The 22,092-nt window shown below is 35.4% G+C and overlaps 2 protein-coding genes across 2 annotated transcripts in view; both read right to left on the bottom strand.

The window, feature by feature from the left end:
* LOC125252666 (serine/threonine-protein kinase pim-2-like) overlaps positions 1 to 22,092 on the bottom strand; it is a 681,247-nt gene that overhangs the window by 566,840 nt on the left and 92,315 nt on the right. The window lies entirely within an intron of this gene.
* Positions 1,748 to 13,484, bottom strand: ttc1 (tetratricopeptide repeat domain 1). Its single transcript, XM_048166144.1, has 8 exons — positions 13,361 to 13,484; positions 12,194 to 12,742; positions 12,024 to 12,084; positions 9,631 to 9,743; positions 9,146 to 9,182; positions 8,816 to 8,964; positions 6,282 to 6,336; positions 1,748 to 2,241 (listed from the first exon to the last, which is right to left on the bottom strand). Exons 2-8 carry the CDS (start codon positions 12,716 to 12,718, stop codon positions 2,105 to 2,107), a joined length of 1,077 nt encoding a protein of 358 aa, XP_048022101.1. The 5' UTR covers positions 12,719 to 12,742; positions 13,361 to 13,484; the 3' UTR covers positions 1,748 to 2,104.

Below are 22,092 nucleotides of genomic sequence, written 5' to 3' on the forward strand. Positions count from 1 at the left end.
ACACCTTGATAACTCCACCCCCAAATTCGCTTATATGCTATGCAACACCGGCACCTCCCCCCTCATTAGTGTACACGCCCCTTAATGCTGATTGGCTACAGGTGTATTGTGGCGCTCAGTCAGATCAACTTTTAACGGCGTTTCTCAGAAATCGCGTACGGCACCTTTAATTCCATTATGTGTTTGATTTGCCTTTGAATATACATGTTTAGTTGGTCTAAAACAAAAATGTATGTGGTGCCCTGCCTGGCACCAAAGGAGAAAATAATCGTACAGAATGTGAGAAATGTAACAATCTGTATTGCTTATATAGCTCATTAATTTCTAGACACTTTTTTGTGAGATTCTGTGAATCAAATCTTTTGAACAGTGTTGGACCAGGAAGCAAGTCAGATTAAGCCTAAAATGAAACCATTTTGATTATTTTAAGCGCAGTAGGTCTATGGTTCACTGTACCAACACAATTACACAATACTGTATACATAAAACATTAGTTGGTCAAAATATTGGTTACACTATATACATTTCTCACATTGTTCTTTAAGGCCTTATCTTCCATAAACTCGCAATATGTAAACAGTTTATAAATAATAATTTAATAATCCTGAGGGGAAAAATTCTGACCTTCTGTTGTCTTTTTTTTTTTTCTCCAGTGCTGCAACTCTGAAAAGCTGCTGATTGGTCTGTTGCCTAGAGCACTGCTATTGGCCAAGAGCCAGTCGACTGGGAGGAGCCATCCACAGTTGGAGAAGCAGGTGTAATGGAGAAATTATTTTTATTTAAGAAAAGAATTATATATTTATAACAATTAATTACAGACTCTCTCCACCTATTTCCTGATCAATCATGCTGAAATGAATTTTTTGAACCAGATTTTTCTTTGTGTAGGCTTTTGTGTTTAAAGCATGTGAAAGAACACTTGCAAATACAGCACAGAGTTACAGCCGTTGTGGATTCGAGGTGGTGATCCGGCACATGTCAATGCAGGGTTTTTAAGATAACTTATAAAGATTAAAAAAAAATTATTGATGTAAAAATGCAATAAATATCGCATGTGCTATGCCTCACAGTACAGAGGATTGGGTCTTGTTGTGCTTCTAGTCTTGGATGAAATCCCAGTGTTCTTTCCCAACATCTGTGCTCCTTTATATTGAGAAATTCTGAGCCTTAATGCAGTCTAGACTGTTCCTGAAGAGAGCTTGAAGTTTTCCACTTTGTGGCACAGCATACATGAAATGATCAATGCAATTTGTACAGCGTTACAGATCACTCTGAGCCACCGTTTAGTTGATTTTCCCCCTTTTTTGTGCTCCCCTGCGTTTATAAATGCTTTTCTAAATATTCAACAGTCAAACATGACAGTAAGAACGCATCTTTTCTATCTCTCAGTCATTCAGTGCTTTTCAGATTGTTCGCCTCAAGGTTTTCCTGATAGCCGTGGGGGGGGGGGGGGGGGGGCATCATTCATTGCACATGCTCAACCTGAATCCTGTAAAAAGGGAATTAAGAGCGAGTGAGGATCTTGCTGTTGTACATACATGCGTTTCAATACAATCCGAGAGCTCTCCTGACTATACATATGAAGATGGTGGTCGTGGGAATAAATTTGTTTTATTACTGTATTAAATGTATATCTCTTTATGAAATTAAACCTGTTTTTTGACTTGTACCAAGTTGTGTGTTGTATTCTTTGATAAATCATGATGTATTAAGTACATCCAAGAAAAGTCACAATGCAGACAGGATCTTAAATAACTGCTGGTTTAATGTGAAAGCAGGTAAGGTTGATTACTGCACAAGTTGGGGTGATGAAGGCCATTATTTTCATTGCTCAGGACTGACAGTCTGTGGATCACCGATACCAGCTTCACTGCATGCCAAAAAAAATTATCTAAATAATACAGACTTAAAAGCCACCTGACATGAGCCGATAATGTAATTGGCCAAATCTAATGGAAATGCCTTATATTACTTGTCTGTGACAAGAAATTCTGCAAAAATGCATCAATGAATTAGCGCAGACAGGGAATATGACTAGATAGTCCGAACACTTGAATGGGGTGGTTGACAGTTTATCACTGTAATAACAGACTTTAGACTGCTGCTATCTGTTGTTGTTATTGGGATTCTGAACAAAATTAATGGAGTAGGATCCTGTGTTGGCATCTTGGTTGACCTGGAAGTTGGAGGTAGAGAGACCAAAGGGTCGTAAAATCATGTTGCCCAAGTCTTTCAGCTTACCTGAGAAGAAAAAGAGAAAACAAATAAATGATCTGCCAATAAAAAAAATAAAAAAAAACCTCAGAATACTGCTGGGCTCTTCAATAGAGTGCCCCAGGGATGACGCATTTTTTGTAGGCAAAACCCGGAAGCGAGTTAGCATTTTAGGGCTTCCGGTTCCAACGTCGTCAAGTCTATGGGTTTTTTGAATGGGTTTTTGCTAAATCGCCTGAAATAAGGTCTGTGGTTAACAAAGCCTCTAAATACTTTCACGTTTTGATCTATGACATAAATCACACCAGTTATAACCCACTTGTGATTTTTAAAAAAACGTTATTGTGTCTTAAAAACGGCGGTTGCTAACAAGTTGCTAAAAGGGACTACTTCCTTTGGCGGGGACTTTAGACGTCATCATTAAAATGGGACATTTGGACAGCATTTGTCATGAAAAAGTGGATAAGTATTCATACACAGCGCAGATCATAATCAGCGAGCATGTTTTTAAATAAAGTTGTTTTTTAAATACAGTTTGAGGAAGCTTGGTGGTGACGACGTTGATCCGCGACCATGGTGTGCTGTAGTCCGTTTATAGCCTACTGTTAGCTTTTTATATCTGACGACTTTATTTAGGCTTTAAAATGTATAAATGTTGTTTTAACTTGTAAAGATTATCTTGATAGACAAAACGTGTAAGTGTCATAACCCTTTGTTAAACACAAAGCTTATTTTCTGTGATTTTCCAAAAGTCTATGGGAAAAACGCATAGGCTTTCAACCAAGGGAACCCGTGCGCCACTAACTTCCGGGTTGGCCTACAAAAACGCGTCCCTGAGGCACTCTATACACACACACGTGACACACACAAAGAAAAAAGTCTCTTCTGCTCACCAAGGCTGCATTTATTTGATCAAAAATACAGTTAACATTATTACAATTTAAAATAACTGTTTTCTATTTTATTATATTTTAAAATGTAATTTATTCCTGTGATGCAAAGCTGAATTTTCAGCATCATTACGCCAGTCTTCAGTGTCACATGATCCTTTAGAAATCATACTAATTTGATGCTCCAGAAGCATTTTACTATCAATGTTGAAAACAGTTGTGCTGTTTAATATTTTTGTAGAAACCACGATATATATATTATTATTACTATTATTTGATATCACAGTATTAACATCAACCACAACCTAAGCTAAATGTTTGTTCATGCCTTTGAAACAACCTCATTTAAATGCGTTAAATAAAATTGAAATGTAAAGTACATTTGTGACCCTGGACCACAAAACCAGTCACATCATCTATACATCATCTGAATAAATAAGCTTTACATTGATGTATGGTTTGTTAGGATGGGACTATATTTGGTTGAGATACAACTATTTAAAAATCTGAAATCTGAGGGTAATCAAAATATTGAGAAAATCGCCTTTAAAGTTGTCCAAATGAAGTCCTTAGCAATACATATCCACTCCCAAAAATAAATTTTTTGATATATTTACGGTACGAAAATTTATAAGATATCTTCACAGAACATGATCTTTACTTAATATCCTAATGAGTTTTGGCATAAAAGAAAAATTGACAATTTTGACCAATACAATGTATTGTTGGCTATTGGTACAAATATAACCATGCTACGTATGACTGGTTTTGTAGTCTAGGGTCACATATGACTCTGTACATCAATAATAAATAAAATAAATTTTATTGGATTTGTAATGAATTAAGCGTGTAAATACATTAATACTGGTTAGGCGACAAATGCAACTCTCAATTTTATGTACCACTCCTCCAACTCTCTGCCAACAAGTTTCTTGGCCTGAAAAAGGTTAAATACTCTAAAGTGCTTATGGAGAGCTTTGTCCCATGACTCTGTCTCTGGGACTGCAGTGAGATCAATATGAAGTGTTCAACAGCAACACCCTTCACTGTGAGCTAGTTTAGCCTGACAACAATCTTGACCTCAAACTGGAAATCTGATCTTTAGAGGAAACATAGTGTTTACAACATTATTAATACCTTGAAACAGACAACACCAGCATGTGCTCTGAGAAAGCATGGCAAAAATAACAAGGAACATGGAAACCAGAGAAAATTGTAGACATCCATGTTACACTAGTTATCATATTGCTTTACCTATTTACTAGAGAAACATACAGTGCAGTGTAATTTATGGTCAAGTAAATATAAAAAAAAATCAGGAAGTCTGTATTAGAGATTTAAAACGTGATTTATGCAACAAGGTTTTTCAAGCCAAGATTCTTTGGTTTATAAGGACTCTTTGAAATAAACTAATTAACTGATCTGACTAGAACTTTCTAATAGCAATACCTTTAACAGAAAGTGTATTTCTTTTTTCCAGACAACCTTCAAAATGAAAAGTGCTGCTACACTAAAACTCTCAGGCTGATGACACATTGAATATCACCAATTCTGTAGCCTAATGAGTGTTACCAAATCATAGGTCGGGGGGGGGGGCAAATGTATTACATTTGCCGAAGAAGTATTCAGCTCAGGATACAGAGGAGGAGGACACTGTGCATTTTTATTAAAATTCACATGTACAGAGCTGGTCCCATGCAGTAATATGTCAGGCAGAAAATCCAAAGCCTGGAAACATTTCGGCAGGGTAAAGAATGACCACAAAAAGGTGACATGTGACCTCAAACAATTCAAACATTTAAGTAACGTATAGCCACTTTACATGGTCATTCACTTTAACGTTGATGTTAACCTAGATAAATGTGCAGTAATATTAGGCACATATCCAAGTGCTCTTGCGGAGTGCGGAGCTGCTATTTATTTATTGGTTTATGTATATTTATTTTCTTCGTGTTCTGACCTCTGAAAATCTTTCGTTTGATTTTAAGGCTAATTAATTATGATTGCATTGATATTTCTCTATTAAGTTTTTTAGTTTGCTGTATATTTATTTATTTGTTTGTTTATAATGTATATTTATGTTTATATGCATTCCTTTATTTTGATAATTTGTTAAGCATTTCTCCTCTGACTAGTTGACTAATGCCTTAAATGAACAACTAACAGTCAACTACGAAAATCATTAGTCGGAGACAGCCCTAAATTTAAAAAAAACGGAAGGACCATTAAAAAAAATGCATGTTTTTTTCATTAAATAAATAAATTAATAAATTGCCCTAAATAAATGAATCTAATTAAATAATCTCACACATCTTGTCAGAGTGTTTCTGACCTTAGACAGACAAAAATATATTAAAGGATTAGTCCACTTTTAAATACACTTTTCCTGATAAATTTACTCACCCCCATGTCATCCAAGATGTTCATGTCTTTCTTTCGTCAGTCGAAAAGAAATGAAGGTTTTTGAGGAAAACATTCCAGGATTATTGTCTTTACAGTGGATTTCAATGGCTACCAACAGGTTGAATGTCAAAATTACAGTTTCAGTGCAGCTTCAAGGGCTTTAAACGATACCAGATGAGTAATAAGGGTCTTATCTAGCGAATCGATCGGTCATTTTCGAAAAAAATACAACCGTTTATGCTTTATAAACAAAATATCGCCTTGAACGTACTTTCCGCTTCCGTATTCTTCATAACGCTTACGCTGAATGTCCTACGCCTTCCCTATTCAAGTTACGGAAAAAAACTAAACTGGCGGCGCGTTCGTTCCGGAAGTAGAATAGGGAAGGCGTAGAACATTCAGCGTAAGCGTTATGAAGAATGCGGAAGCGGAAAGTACGTTCAGTGCGTTATTTTGTTTATAAAGCATAAACGGTTGTATTTTTTTCGAAAATGACCGATCGATTCGCTAGATAAGACCCTTATTACTCATCTGGTATCGTTTAAAGCCCTTGAAGCTGCACTGAAACTGTAATTTTGACCTTCAATCTGTTGGTAGCCATTGAAATCCACTGTAAGGAGAAAAATCCTGGAATGTTTTCCTCAAAAACCTTCATTTCTTTTCGACTGACGAAAGAAAGACATGAACATCTTGGATGACGGGGGTGAGTAAATTTATCAGGAAAAGTGTATTTAAAAGTGGACTAATCCTTTAAGTACAAAAAGAAAAACTTACTCATCATCTCTTCTTTCAGCTTCTCGTTGCGCTCTTCAATTTGTCGTGGCAACCGCTGAAAGAGAAATAGAAATTTAGAGACAATACATTTTTAAATTCGTTTCATTTATACATCTTGTTTTTTCCAAACCTGTATACATGTGCTCTCTTTCATTGTACAAAAACAAAACTAATTTTGAGGCTGTTATGAAGTCAATAATGACTTTTGATTTTTAAGAATTTTTGAGAATTTAAGATCATGCCATTTTAAAATACATTTTACACATACAGTACAGTCTAAAAGTTTGGAACCACTAAGATTTTTAATGTTTTTAAAAGAAGTTTCGTCTGCTCACCAAGGCTACATTTATTTAATTAAAAATACAGTAAAAACAGTAATATTGTGAAATATTATTACAATTTAAAATAACTGTTTTCTATTTGAATATATTTGACAAAGTAATTTATTCCTGTGATGGCAAAGCTGAATTTTCAGCATCATTACTCCAGTCTTCAGTGTCACATGATCCTTCAGAAATCATTCTAATATGCTGATCTGCTGCTCAAGAAACATTTAATGTGTACAATTGTACAAAATATTTGTGTACAATATTTTTTTTCAGGATTATTTGATGAATAGAAAGTTCAAAAGAACAGTGTTTATCTGAAATCTAATCTTTTGTACCATTATAAATGTCTTTACTGCCACTTTTGATTGATTTAATGCATCCTTGCTGAATAAAAGTATTCATTTCTTTAATTTCTTTTCAAAATTCTTACTGACCCCAAACTTTTGAACGGTAGTGTATAATGCTACAGAAGCTTTGTATTTCAGATAAATGCTGTTCTTTTGAACTTTCTATTCATCAAGGAATCCTGAAAAAAAAAGTACACAACTGTTTTCAACATTGAAAATAATCATAAATGTTTCTTGAGCAGCAGATCAGCATATTAGAATGATTTCTGAAGGATCATGTGACACTGAAGACTGGAGTAACGATGCTGAAAATTCAGCTTTGCCATCACAGGAATAAATTACTTTGTGAAATATATTCAAATAGAAAACAGTTATTTTAAATTGTAATAATATTTCACAATATTACTGTTTTTTACTGTAGTTTTAATTAAATAAATGTAGCCTTGGTGAGCAGACGAAACTTCTTTTAAAAACATTAAAAATCTTAGTGGTTCCAAACTTTTGGACTGTACTGTATATTAAATGATAAAAATATTCACGCCTAATGATGTGGATGAGTGTTCCTTAAACGGGCCCAGGGCCTGCTAGGGGGCCTCAACAAACTTCCAAGTGGGCCTCTAGATAACTTAATGATTTAAAATACAGACAAAACAATCTTTAAAATAAGCTAAACCGTTACACATCAACATACCTCTTATTTTACATCACCCGCTTATTAACAACAAGGATTTCCATGGATTTGGGAATTCCTGGATAGCTCTAAAATATTTTACTGGGCAGAAATTGAGAGTAATATATATCTATATGTGTTGGAGAATCAGAAACCAGAAGGCCGGTAACATTTTTATAAATTCTAACAACGCAACGTTGTGAGAACATGAACATGAACATGAACTACAGTCTATAGTTGAGCTCTCTTTCATGCCTTCCTGTGCTTGAACGGAAAAAATACAGACAAAAATTATGTCAAAAAATGCCCGTATGACTTTCCTAAACATAGTCCGATAGTTATGTCTTTGGTGGTATCTAAGTTGGAATAGAGCATTGTGATTTTTCACTAGCATTTAAAATATTGGTGTCATAACTGCCTGTTCTTGTTTCATGCCTGGTAAAAAATAGTTTTGGCTGGTAAATTTTCTTAAAGGCACAGTATTTTTTTTTCGCCACTAGAGGTCACCTATTCAAAACAAAGGCGTAGCTTGATGATGCCGAGATTTAGTGCGGAATCAGGGAAGATGTAGTCTTCACCTCTCATGGATGAGATTAGTAATGTTACTGTAATATGAATCATGTGATGTTGGAGCTGAACGAGGCCACTGGAGTGATTGCTAATGAGAGACGAGTGCGACACACAGCTCGAAAGCAGCGGAACTTTTATAATGCCGCAGATGAGCACTTCCGCTTCTTCCGGTCAAGCGCATGTGGGGTAAAACAGCGCTGTTTAACATATTAGATACATTTGAGTGTGTTGAAAATGATGTTATAACATTACTCTGTGCGTTCGCTCGGTGGCTGCTATGAGACATTTGTTGCAAACTGCAGTAAGCTAGATCGATATTAGAATATCAAATTAATATAATCAAGTAAACGAGATTCAAACAATAAGACTAAACGTGATGATATATAACAATAATTAAAACAAAATATATATATATATATATATATATATATATATATATATATATATATATATATATATATATATATATATATATATATATATATATATATATATATATATATACATACACACACACACACAAGAACATTCAGCTCTTAAAACTTCTGGAATCTTGATATTTAACTAGGATTGTCAGGCATTTAGGAGTCAAAAGGCCAGTGGCATTGAGATGCTCACCATGCAGGCCTCTCTAGCTGCAGGGATGCCCGGGTCTTTCTCCAAGACAGTTTTGTAGTCCTCTAGAGCTTCATCAAGCTTGTCTGTCTTCTCATAGAGTTCTGCTCTCCGCAGAATGGCACGGACATAATTTGGATTCAATTCTATGGCTGTGGATGACAAAACAATACACATTGTCTGAAATGTCTTTGTTCCAAATCGCATTTTCACAGGAAAAGGTAATAAAGATACACATCAGAGACAGAACATAAAAATAGCCAGCAAATGTATGTCGTGAGACTTGTACTTTCTCTAGGTACAGAATACAATGTGTGCAGGATATACTCTCACCTTTAGAGCAGTCACTGATAGCGTTGTCTTTTTTATCCTGTCAGATGAAATTATGAATAAAGTTAATATGCAAAACTATGAATAATCATATACAAAAACACTGGAAGAAAAACAATCAAAGTTGAGCACTTAAAGTAATGATTTTATCTAGATATTTTTACACTAGACTGGTTTCAAAATACAGCAGGAAAATTTCATTTTAATGTAAGCTGGAAAGTTTAAAACACTGACTCTATTAACCAGAATGTTAATATAAACACTGCAAACTTCTGTAAAAAAATTAAAATGATCAATTTTGATTCCATGGTGACTTTTAAGCTATATCTATTAAGTGCAATACTTTAAGCAAACACTATGTGTCCTCAGAGGACATCTCTTTAAACAAACCTTTAAAAGGTTACAGACAGTGCACACCTAACCTACTTACCAGAAAATAAAAAAAGAAATATACATTCTGTATCTGTACAAAACAAGCAAAAGTTCACCTGATGAAAGCGTGCAGCAGCTCGATTAGAGAAGAGTATGGATCGCTCTTTACTGTAGCACACGGGACACACTCGCAGGGCGGCCGTGTAAGACTCCTCAGCATCTACATGCTCTGGAAACAATCACATGTCAGAAGCTCATCCACAAACACAATATGTTTAATATATATGAAGCTTCCTCACAAAACAAAGGATAGCTAAACCAAAAGTAAAAATAAAAATATATATATATGGCATTATTTACTCAGCCTCTTGGTATTTTTGAACATAAAATTTATAACATAAACATAAAAATAACAAAAAAAACATAAAAACACCAGAAACGTGTTATAAAAGTAGTTCATAAGACTTGCCTATATTCAGGTCATATGATTATGTTTGGAAGGAACACTGAAATTTCAGTTGTTATTCACTCATTATCAAAGTATTATGCATAATGACTTACATTTTGGTGTCATTCTATGTCCAGATTTGAAACAATATCGTTCAAATTAAAAAAAAAAAAAAAAAAACATTTTCAAAATAAGTCTCTTGCTGCATTTGTTTGATCAAAGATACAGCAGAAACAGTAATACTATGAAATATTATTACAATTTAAAATAAGTGTTTTCTAATTGGATATATTTTAAAGTCACAATATCTAAGTTTTTTAGATTAAAATATCCAAAAACCACTAAAACAGTGTTATATATTTTGTAGACTTGTGTACTTACATTACCCCAAATGTTTCCAAGAATGTTTAAATCCAGATAAATAATCAATACTAACCAGGACATGGACCGTGTCCGTACGTCGCCCATCAATGATATCATACCCGCGTTACCCTCGGTTCCAGTTTTCGTGGACCACGCTTTAATTTATTATGTGTTTTATATTAAACAGGTGAGCAACTGTTTGGATGGATAAATTCATCTACAGAAAACTAATCATGTTATATAGCTCAACACAGTAAATCTCGTTTTCTTGATTTACAGCGAGTACCATGTTTTACCATGCCTAATATCGATCTATCTTAGGGCTGCACGATTAATCGCATGCTTTTGTCATGCGTGTCTCGTCAGTAAAGCCGGTTCTGTGATTAGCGGTAAATGTCCATCACCTGCTTTCAAATGGAGCGGCACTTAATATACAGAGCCGTAGTTCGCGGACAAGCTACGCAATATCGCGTTCGTAATCGAAAGCGATTCATCTGCGATTATGAACACGATATTGCGTAGCTTGTCCGCGAACTACGGCTCTGTATATTAAGTGCCGCTCCATTTGAAAGCAGGTGATGGACATTTACCGCTAATCACAGAACCGGCTTTACTGATGAGACACGCATGACAATCTCGTGCAATTAATCGTGCAGCCCTAATCTATCTTACTGCAGTGTGCGACAAGTGTCTCATAGCAGCCGCCGAGTGAACATAGAGTAGCATTATAACAACTTTCAACCCACAAATGTATCTATTATGATAAAACAGTGCTGTGTTACCCCACATACGCTTGTCCAGCAGAAGCGGCGACTGTGGCATAATAAAAGTTCTGCTGCTCTTGAGCTGCATGTCGCACTTGTCTCTCATTAGCAATCGCTCCAGCGGCCTCGTTTCTGCTCGCACAGCACTCGACCCTGCTCTGCTTCATGTTACAGTAACATTAATGATCTCATCCATGAACATGATTTCTGCCCGAACCCGTCCTGATTCTTTTCCACCGGCTGTAGACGTGAAGACAACACCTCCCATGATTCAGCGAAATCTCAGTGTCATCAAGCTACGCCTTTGTTTTGAATAAGCGACCTCTAGTGGCGAAAATTTAAATATTGTGCCTTTAAAATGATTTATTCCTGTGATGTCAAATCTGAATTTTCAGCATCATTACTCCAGTCCTCAGTGTCACATGATCCTTCAGAAATCGTTATAATATGCTGATTTGCTGCTCAAGAAACATTTATTATTATTACCAATATTTAAAACAGTTGTGCTGCTTAATATTTTTTGTGGAAATCATGCTAGATTTTTTAAGGATTCTTTGATAAATAGATATCATTTGTAACATTATAAATGTCTTTACGGTCACTTTTGATCAATTTAATGCATCCTTATATAAATATATATATATAACTTACTAACCTCAGACACATTGAATGATAGTGTATAATGCACAAGCTATACAGACTACTTATATGAAGTTTTTCATTGTTGTTTTTTTATGAGTCTTTTATGGAGCTTGACAGATGTGACAACTGTAAAGTGTCAGTGTTTTGAGCTGTTAAAGAGCTGTGTAAAGACTCTTCTTTAAAAAATAACAACAGCATATGGGTAAACAACATGAGGGTGAGTAAATAATGACAAAATGTTATTTTTGGTAAACTATTCATATATAAACAGAAGTTAGTGCCATTGTCTTACCGCCACTCTTGAACTGCATGTTGCCCTTCTCCTTCAGCTCTAAACTCTCCTTTCTTCTGCTCTGTAATTGGAAGAAATAATAGATATTAAGAGACAGAGAGCACATCAATGACAATGGCAAGAAATATGGTACAGGCAGAACTAGATGTGAAAAATAATAATAAGAGAACCTCTTTTTCTTCTTCCGTCAGGTCTTTCTCCAGCTCACGCAGGTATTCCTCATCAAACTCAGTCACCTTGACCTCCTCTTCTTCTTTAAATTCTGAATCTGAGTCACTCTCCCTCTTCTCATCGCTCTCCACAAACCTCTCCCATTTCTCCTGCTCTTCATCATTGTCTTTCCCAGGACTCAGATCTCTTGTTAATGAGTCATGGCTCTTTTCAGCCGACCTGTCCTCGTGCCCTTCCGAATCCTCTGCTGATGTGTCATCCAAACACAACCGGTCAGTGTCATCCATGTTTTCTAGTCTCTCAGTTTCTAAGCTGTTGTCTTTTTCTGTCCTGGCATCTGACTCCAGTCTATCGCTACGAGCCCTCTCTGTGCGTTTAGTGTCACCGTGTCCATCTTCTCCCAGTAACGTGTCCTCACAATCATAGAAACGGTCTTCTTCCTGGTCTGCAGTGGTTTCTCTGGTCTCGGACACTTTTAAGGTGTTAGCCATGGCGGCTGAGAGCGTCTCAGACTCCGTCTCCATCTGGAGTTGTGCTGTCACCACAACCTGAACAGTATTTAAGTGAAGTAACGTAAATGTAAATGACCTCAAATCATATTCACCTACTACAACACTGCAAAACACTTTAAAATGATCATACATTTAGCCTATTTGGAACATTTAGCCTATTTGTCCATTTCATGGACTGCCATATAAAGTATGTAATAAGTCAGAAATATATACTATGGTTTATACTACCATGTACAGCTAAATATGCGTAAATATTACAACAGACTCTGAATAGTCGTCTCGTTAATTAACATAAATATCATGTTTACTTCAGAGCTGGTATACCTCGTAACATTCTTAGCCAAATTAATACTGGCATGTTTCTGCATTCAAGAAACTTCATTAAATAAAAAAGAGAAATCACAACAACTTTCGACAATGAAATATAGTAGCATAGATGAAGAGATTCAGACCAAAATATCAGTCAAAACATACTATTAGCACATGTGTTAACAGGACTGATTTCACTTCATCAGCTCTACACTCGGCAAACACGAATGCATTACTTTAAAAGTTTAATTTGCATTTATATTAATATTTATACGTATTATAAAAAGCACATATTTTAAACAGAACATTGTAAATAACAACAATCACTCAGTACTTCTTCCTTACCTTCTAGAAATAAGCCATAACGTCTCTTCCGGTTAATCGCGCACTGACGCATGGGTAGAAAAGAATTCTGGGATATGTAGTACGAGTTCGTACATAAATATTTAAAGGGTTAGTTCGCCAAAAATGAAAATTCTGTCATTAATTACTCACCCTCATGTCGTTCCAAACCCGTAAGATCATTAAAAAAGTCGACATGTCTGCAGTGGTTCAAACTTAATTTTATGAAGCGATGAGAATACTTTTTGTGCGCAAAAACAAAACAAAAATAACGACTTTATTCATCAATATCTTCTCTGATATATTAGCAAAAATGTGACATCAGGAAAAGTGGGACACATAATTTTCACAATTAACAATTAAAACAATTAACAATTAAAACAATTAAAATAAATAAATAAAATAAATAAACAAATATTTGTGATGTTTTTATTGTAACAATATATAATTCAGTATATTTCAGTATTGATTGTGCTTTATCAGGAGAAAAGTAAATGAAAATATATAAATAAATACATAAATATTCAGAATAAGTAAGTAAATATTAAAAAGTAAATAAATAAAATGACAGAAATATCATAATTTATTTTTTCATTAAGGATATTTAAGCAAAAATAGGACAGCAGGTAAAGTGAAACTTTTTTATGACTGATTGTCTTTTACATATCAGGTGACAGTTAAAGGTGGCCTAGAATCAAAAATTGAATTTACCTCAGCATAGTTAAATAACAAGAGTTCAACAACATGGAAATTACATACAGTGAGTCTCAAAGACCATTGTTTCCTCCTTCTTATGTAAATCTCATTTGTTTAAAAGACCTCTGAAAAACAGGCGAATCTCAACATAACACCGACTGTTACGTAACAGTCGGGATCATTAATATGTATGACCCCAATATTTGCATATGACGGCTTATGTTCAAGGCATTAGATGAGCCAGTATTAAGCAAGCAAGAACAATAGCGAAAAATGGCAGATGGAGCAATAATAACTGACATGATCCATGATTACATGATATTTTTAGTGATATTTGTAAATTGTCTTTCTAAATATTTCGTTAGCATGTTGCTAATGTACTGTTAAATGTGGTTAAAGTTACCATCGTTTCTTACTGTATTCACGGAGACAAGAGAGCCGTCGCTATTTTAAATTTTAAACACTTGCAGTCTGTATAATTCATAAACACAACTTCATTCTTTATAAATCTCTCCAACAGTGTGTAATGTTAGCTTTAGCCCCGAAGCACTATCAAACTCATTCAGAATCAAATGTAAACATCCAAATAAATACTATACTAACATAATCCGATGCATGTATGCAGTATGAATGATGAACATCTTGTAAAGATCCATTTGAGGGTTATATTAGCTGTGTGAACTTTGTAAATGCACTGTATTATAGTCAAGAGCTCGGGGGGCAGGGAGCGCACAATTTAAAGGGGCCGCACGCTCAATCGGTGCATAGTTAATGATGCCCCAAAATAGGCAGTTAAAAAAAATCATTAAAAAAAATCTATGGGGTATTTTGAGCTGAAACTTCACAGACACATTCAGGGGACACCTTAGACTTATATTACATCTTGTAAAAACTGGTTCTAGGGCACCTTTAAATGTAAATACATAAATAGGCCTATAAGAAAATCAATACAAGTTGTGCTTAAAAATGATGTTTACATTTAACTCAATGGCTGAGAATATAAAGCTTTTATCAGTGCTCCAGCATCAGTTTGCTGAAACTATACGGCTACCATGACAATGTTTTGTATTGGCTGCATTGTTTATTGTTTGTATAGTTATCTTGTAGGGCTTAGATTTTGACCCTGAGATATGTGCAACAGTGTTTAAGGCCAACGGAACAAGAATACTAATATGAAGCCAGCCGGAGTTTTGGCAGTCTTCCTCTCCCATTTCCGAGTTCTCACATGGGCAGCTTGATGTGTTGAGGAGCTGAGAGAATAACATGATAGACAGTTCTGGCTCCTGTTGAGTCCAGTTATGTGGCTGTGTCTGGCTCGCTTTTGGGCCACCTGGTAGATCCTGGCATACCAAAAGATCGTAAAACCCACTAATAGAAATAAACTAAACTTCACATATAAGCCCATATTCTTAGTGTATGACTTCATATTTTCCACTGACAACAGTGAAAATAAAAGGACAGAGAAGGACCAAGATAGAAACAGAAGTCTGTGTGACATCCTGGAATGCTCATGCAAGGTCTTGTGATACATGTGATGTGATATTTAAATATAGAAGCAGCGGCGAACGTGACGTCCAGGGGGAAATAAGCAACACATAAGAAAAAAACTCTTCAAACATCCAGCAGACAACCAAACAAAGCATTACAAGCAGCTGCCAGAAGTGTGTAGCCAATTAAAGTGAGCCACAGAAATATGGTGAGACAAATATAAAATGTTATTGGGAAGTGATGCTCTATATGCTGCAGTTGCATTAAAACAAGTGTGAAAAAGAAAGTGTTTTTCTTGTAGATTAACATTCATTAAAGGATTAGTTCACTTCAGAGTGAAAATTTCCTGATAATTTACTCACCCCCAAGCATGTCATCCAAGATGTTTATGTCTTTCTATCTTCAGTTGAAAAGAATTTAAGGTTTTTGAGGAAAACATTCCAGGATTTTCATATAGTGGACTTCACCGGGGTAAAACGGGTTGAAGGTCCAAATTTCAGTTTCAGTGCAGCTTCAAAGGGCTCTACACGATCCCAGACAATGAATAAGGGTCTTATCGAGTGAAACGATCGGCCATTTTCTAAAAAATAAATAGTTAAATAAAAATTATATACTTTTTAACCACAAATGCTCATCTTGCACTAGCTCTGCGATGCGCCACACATTACCTAATTACGTTGGAAAGTTCACATGTGACGTAGGTGGAAGTACCGAGCAAGTGTTTATAAAGTGAACATGCAAAGATTAAGGGTACGAATACATGACAACGATATGCTTAAAACGGAGAAGTTTTTCCTTTGAGTTCTCTGCAGACAGCGACACTATTGTCAAAACGATCCCCATTCATACAAATCCATGAAAATGACTAAAAATGCTGTATTCTGCTGGCAGGCCATTAGATGGCGATGAAACACTATAGAATGAACACGTAATGCACATGTGCATGACGTCATCGTTTTCACAGATTTGCATTTTTGTTGTTTACAAAAGAGACCGTTTTTAAAGGTGCCCTAGATTCAAAATTTGAATTTACCTCGGCATAGTTGAATAACAAGAGTTCAGTACATGGAAAAGACATACAGTGAGTTTCAAACTCCATTGCTTTCTCTTTCTTATGTAAATCTCATTTGTTTAAAAGACTTCCGGAAAACACGCGGATCTCAACATAACACTGACTGTTACGTAACAGTCGGGGTGTACGCCCCCAATATTTGCATATGCCAGTCCATGTTCCCAACATTATGAAAGGCATTAGACAAGGGCAGCCAGTATTAACATCATGTTCTGCACAGGTGAATCATCAGACTAGGTAAGCAAGAACAACAGCGAAAATGGCAGATGGAGCAATAATAACTGACATGATCCATGATATCATGATATTTTTAGTGATATTTGTAAATTGTCTTTCTAAATGTTTCGTTAGCATGTTGCTAATGTACTGTTAAATGAGGTTAAAGTTACCATCGTTTCTTACTGTATTCACGGAGACAAGAGTCGTCGCTATTTTCATTTTTAAACACTTGCAATCTGTATAATTCATAAACACAACTTCATTCTTTATAAATCTCTCCAACAGTGTAGCATTAGCCGTTAGCCACGGAGCACAGCCTCAAACTCATTCAGAGTCAAATATAAACATCAAAATAAATACTAAATAAGGGAGCACGTGAATTAAAGGGGCAGCGCGCTGAAAAAAATCAGTGCATAATTAATGATGCCCCAAAATAGGCAGTTAAAAAAATTAATTTAAAAAAATCTATGGGATATTTTGAGCTGAAACTTCACAGACACATTCAGGAGACACCTTACACTTATATTACATCTTGTGAAAAAGCATTCTTGGGCACCTTTAATTAATTTTTTTAACTGCCTATTTTGGGGCATCATTAACTATACACTGATTTTTTTCAGCGCGCCGTCCCTTTAAATCGCGTGCTCCCTGCCACACGAGCTCTCGACTATATTACAGTGCATTTACAAAGTTCACACAGCTAATATAACCCTCAAATGAATCTTTACAAGATGTTCGTCATGCATGCTGTGTGCATACATCGAATCATGTGAGTAAAGTATTTATTTTGATGTTTACATTTGATTCTCTATGAGTTTGATAGTGCTCTGTGGCTAAAGCTAACATTACACACTACTGGAGAGACTTATAAAGAATGAAGTTGTGTTTATGAATTATACAGACTGCAAGTGTTTAAAAATGAAAATAGCGACGGCTCTTTTCTCCGTGAATACAGTAATAACCGATGGTAACTTTAACCACATTTAACAGTACATTAGCAACATGCTAACGAAACATTTAGATAGACAATTTACAAATATCACTAAAAATATCATGCTATCATAGATCATGTCAGTTATTATTGCTCCATCTGCCATTTTTCGCTGTTGTTCTTGCTTGCTTACCTTGTCTGTGCACAGATCCAGACGTTAATACAGCCTTTCCTTGTCTAATGCTCGAACACGGGCTGGCATATATGCAAATATTGGGGGCGTACATATTAATGATCCCGACTGTTACGTAACAGTCGGTGTTATGTTGAGATCCGCGTGTTTTCCGGAAGTCTTTTAAACAAATGAGATTTATATAAGGAGGAGGAAGCACTGGAGTTTGAAACTCAGTGTATGTCTTTTCCATGTACTGAACTCTTTTTAACTATGCCAAGATAAATTCAATTTTTCATTCGAGGGCACCTTTAAAAGTTTGCATTTTCAGGCCACCAAAACGCCAAAACGCATAAAAAGTTTTCCATTTTTAGTTGAAAATGGTGTTGTGTAAACATCCCCTTAGTCAATTGACCTTTACAAAAAAGGTAAAACAACAAAGTTTTTCACCCTACTGCGGTACTTCCACCTACCGCGTGACCTTTCCAACATGATAACGTAATGCGTGGTGCATCGCAGAGCTAGTGCAAGACGAGCATTTGTGGTTAAAATGTACATAATTTTGTATTTTTATAAAAAATTACTGATTGTTTCCAGATAAGATCCTTATTCCTCAGATTGCGTAGAGCCCTTTGAATCTGTCCCCATTGAAGTCCACTATATGGAGAAAAATCCTGAAATGTTTTCCTCAAAAACCTTAATTTTTTTTCGACTGAAGAAAAAAAGACATAAACATCTTGGATGGCACGGGGGTGAGTAAATTATCAGGAAATTTTAATTCTGAAGTGAACTAATCCTTTAACCTTCCTTGTACAAATGAAAGTGCAATAACATCAACATGTGATTCACAAATGGCTGTTTCCTGGGTGACTTCTGCACATGAATGCCTAATAACAGTCTGAATTAGCATGAGAATTACTATGTCTTCTTTATCTCATAAAACATGCTTTACTTTCTCTTTACATGTAAACATGTTGTCTATATACAAATATCACAGATACAACAGGGCTCATCATGTCGCATATGAAAGACCCTAATACGCATCTTTGCATCTATTTTGCATTTAGCATAAGGTATCAGCTTAAATCTTTTAAGTCAAGCAGACACGAAAAGACTTTAATGTTTTTTGTTTGTTTAATAGAACACAATAACTTACAAAATCATGGCAACAGGGACCCTCACAAATTAAATGTATTTCTTCATTATGCACATGTCTTGAGAGAAAGAAAAATAAGTCTTTATGTACTATAACACACAATATAACACTTTAAATATAGGGTGACAAATTTTATATGGTCCACTTAGTAAATAAGATGTACAAGAGTGAAGGAAAAAACACACCTTCTCCTTTTGCTAATGATGCACTGATGTTTCCTTTTAAAAAATTCATTTGCACAAAAAATTAAGGCTGAAATTGAAAGTTATTTTCCTTTTATATCACTGAATGGTTGGAATCAAATGGTAAATGAAGAACCAATGACCATATTTTAATATTAAGTACAAAGTCTTGTTGTATAACACATTTGCACCTTGAAAGAATCAAATTTCCTGGTTCACAGCACATACAATATGTTGTTTTGTGCCTTGAATTGTTCAGTCAAACATTAGCTTTTCATGCCATCCATTGATTTGTTAAAAAGTGTGCTGTAATGACCCAAAAGCAAAACCAGTTTAGACACCTGACATCCTCAACACCTTCACCTATTGAACTGGAGATCACAAGGCGTCATGGATTTAACTCTAACTGTGAATCTAACAGAATAGTCTTGACCAGGCCAATAAGCATTATTATAAAACTGACACAACCTGAATAACATGAAGATCAAAAAGGGATATAAATAACGGAGGTGAACAGACCAGTGAGCAAGTCATACTGAGTTTTATCAGTGTTGCCCACAGCTGTGCACAGCAAGTCCAGGTGCAGCACTGATCCCTTTATTCATGCAAACGTTACTATCATAGTCACTACAATCAAACAGGCCAAATATAGACTCTTCATATTCTACAAATTTAAAACAGTATGTACACAATAATACACAATATGGATGTTAAAAGGCAAATTTTGGTAGATCAAATAACCCCAGATTTCCAATCCAGATTTTTCACAGACTGTAATGATGCATTTCTGCAATAATTAACATTGTAAATCTAGCAAAGTTTTTTTTTATATTCATTAAAAAAAGGAAACACTGCTATATAGCCTTATAGAGTGCAACAGTCAGGTTCCGGAAGTAAAAATCCCATTCATTTTCCCCATATAGGAACTGATTTTTTAACAAACGTAAAGGCAGACCTACTGTGAGCTACGAGGTGTTAATTGATGATATGCTTGTTGAAGCCATCAGCCTGCGTGATTTCAACATATTTTTTAAATAATCATGTTTGACATTAAAATTCCTGGTGAAAAACTACATTACCTAGGATTCTGCAAAGAAATGTCCACCAATCGGAGAATCTAAACAAGCAAATCATCTCTTTATGCCCGCCCGTTCCCATAAAGCACTGCGAATGACGTGATAGTGTCAATCTCACTAAACTCTCAAACTAATTATACACAGTCTTGGGGGTAACGCATTACAAGTAATGTGAGTTTTGTAATCAGATTACTTTTTCAAGTAACTTGTAAAGTAATGCATTACTTTTAAATTTACAACAACATACCTGTGTTACGTTTTGAAATAAGTAAGCAAGTTTTCCCATTTATAGACTGACAGCTCTCCTGCCCCCATTTTGAGAGAAATAAAGTGCAGAGGTGTTGTGTGTAAACATGATGGTTATTGTAGTTCTAGACTAAATGTGAGCAAGAATTTACTCATTGCACTTGCACAAAAACAAAAATTTTAAATGTTAAATAATACATAAATTATGTATTTAATCTCAGTTTATTAACCAATTTCTTTGCTGTTGACCTTTGATGATCTAATGCAATCATACTAAAGGCCTCAAAACACATACTAAATATTTTTTTACAAGACTTTTGGGAGCTGTATATTTTATAAGCAAAAATGACTTTACATTTGTGTTTCTTTCCTTTTTTTTATTGTGTTGAATTATTGTTATTTCAGTGTTGAACTTTCTTCTCTTCACTTTTGGTGTGAAAGGGCCTTTACTTTTGCCAAAAACAGAACTTTTGTTTTTTTGTCATTAAAAAACAACCAACCACGTCCAGCACAGGTGAGAAAAAGTAACACAACTAGTTACTTTTTTGGGAGTAACACAATATTGTAAAGCATTACTTTTAAAAGTAACTTACCCAAACACTGATTATACATATTTTGCAATAAATGTAAAATACATATAACCAATAGAATTTTATATCCCCATCATTTTTAATTCGATTATGCTGTTTGCAGTGCGTCATGGTATTGTAGTTCTTTCCCTCACTAAAGCCGTTAAGTACTTTTGTCTTTTTGTCCGATTTTCAAATTTTCATCAAATCAAAGTTTGTAATGTTGTGATTCACCTAATAGCCTGTTGGTTTGGTTCATGGCTTATAACTTTTTAACACTTTTTAAAAACCCCTATGGGAAAATAGAAGGAAAAATACTTCCGGAACCAAGGCTGCTGAAAAAGTGGGCGGGCACTAATGCCCTCTATATTTCCCGTAATGCATGGCAACGTGGTCAGATTATTTCATGTCCACAGTCTCAATGTCTCTTATTTTACACAAACGCAACTGCATCTTAGCTGCAGATTTGCAGTGAAAATGACCTCAGAGGACTTTAGTGTTAACATTGCACTCGGTGCTTGAAGTTGAAAAATACAAGTGCTCCTGATGCTCAGTTCAAAAAGAAGGGAGGGTGCAGCGGGCTTCCATACATGCAGAAGTGCAGGTGTTGTGCCAAATTTCGCCCCCCTGCCAGATTATTCCCCCCCCTAGTATTGGTAGGTTTAAAAATCTGACATGAACTGTCCCATAAATGTTGTTTCTTATGCTCAAATAACATTAAAAAAGCTTATTTATAATGAGCATGTGCAGTCCTAAGCGTGAGTCTCAGGTTTCTATGGGAACTGGAGCTTCTAACTGCAGCTGCAGTGACGCAATCACTTTATCAATCAGCGATTGGCTCTTTTACTTAGAGGGCGGGACGTATTCCGCCTAAGACCCCTTAAAAGTTTGTAAACATTGCAACGTTTCCTGGTGGGCGGGGCTTAGC

The sequence above is a fragment of the Megalobrama amblycephala genome, linkage group LG18 (genome assembly GCF_018812025.1).
Source record: "Megalobrama amblycephala isolate DHTTF-2021 linkage group LG18, ASM1881202v1, whole genome shotgun sequence".
Lineage (NCBI taxonomy): Eukaryota > Metazoa > Chordata > Actinopteri > Cypriniformes > Xenocyprididae > Megalobrama > Megalobrama amblycephala.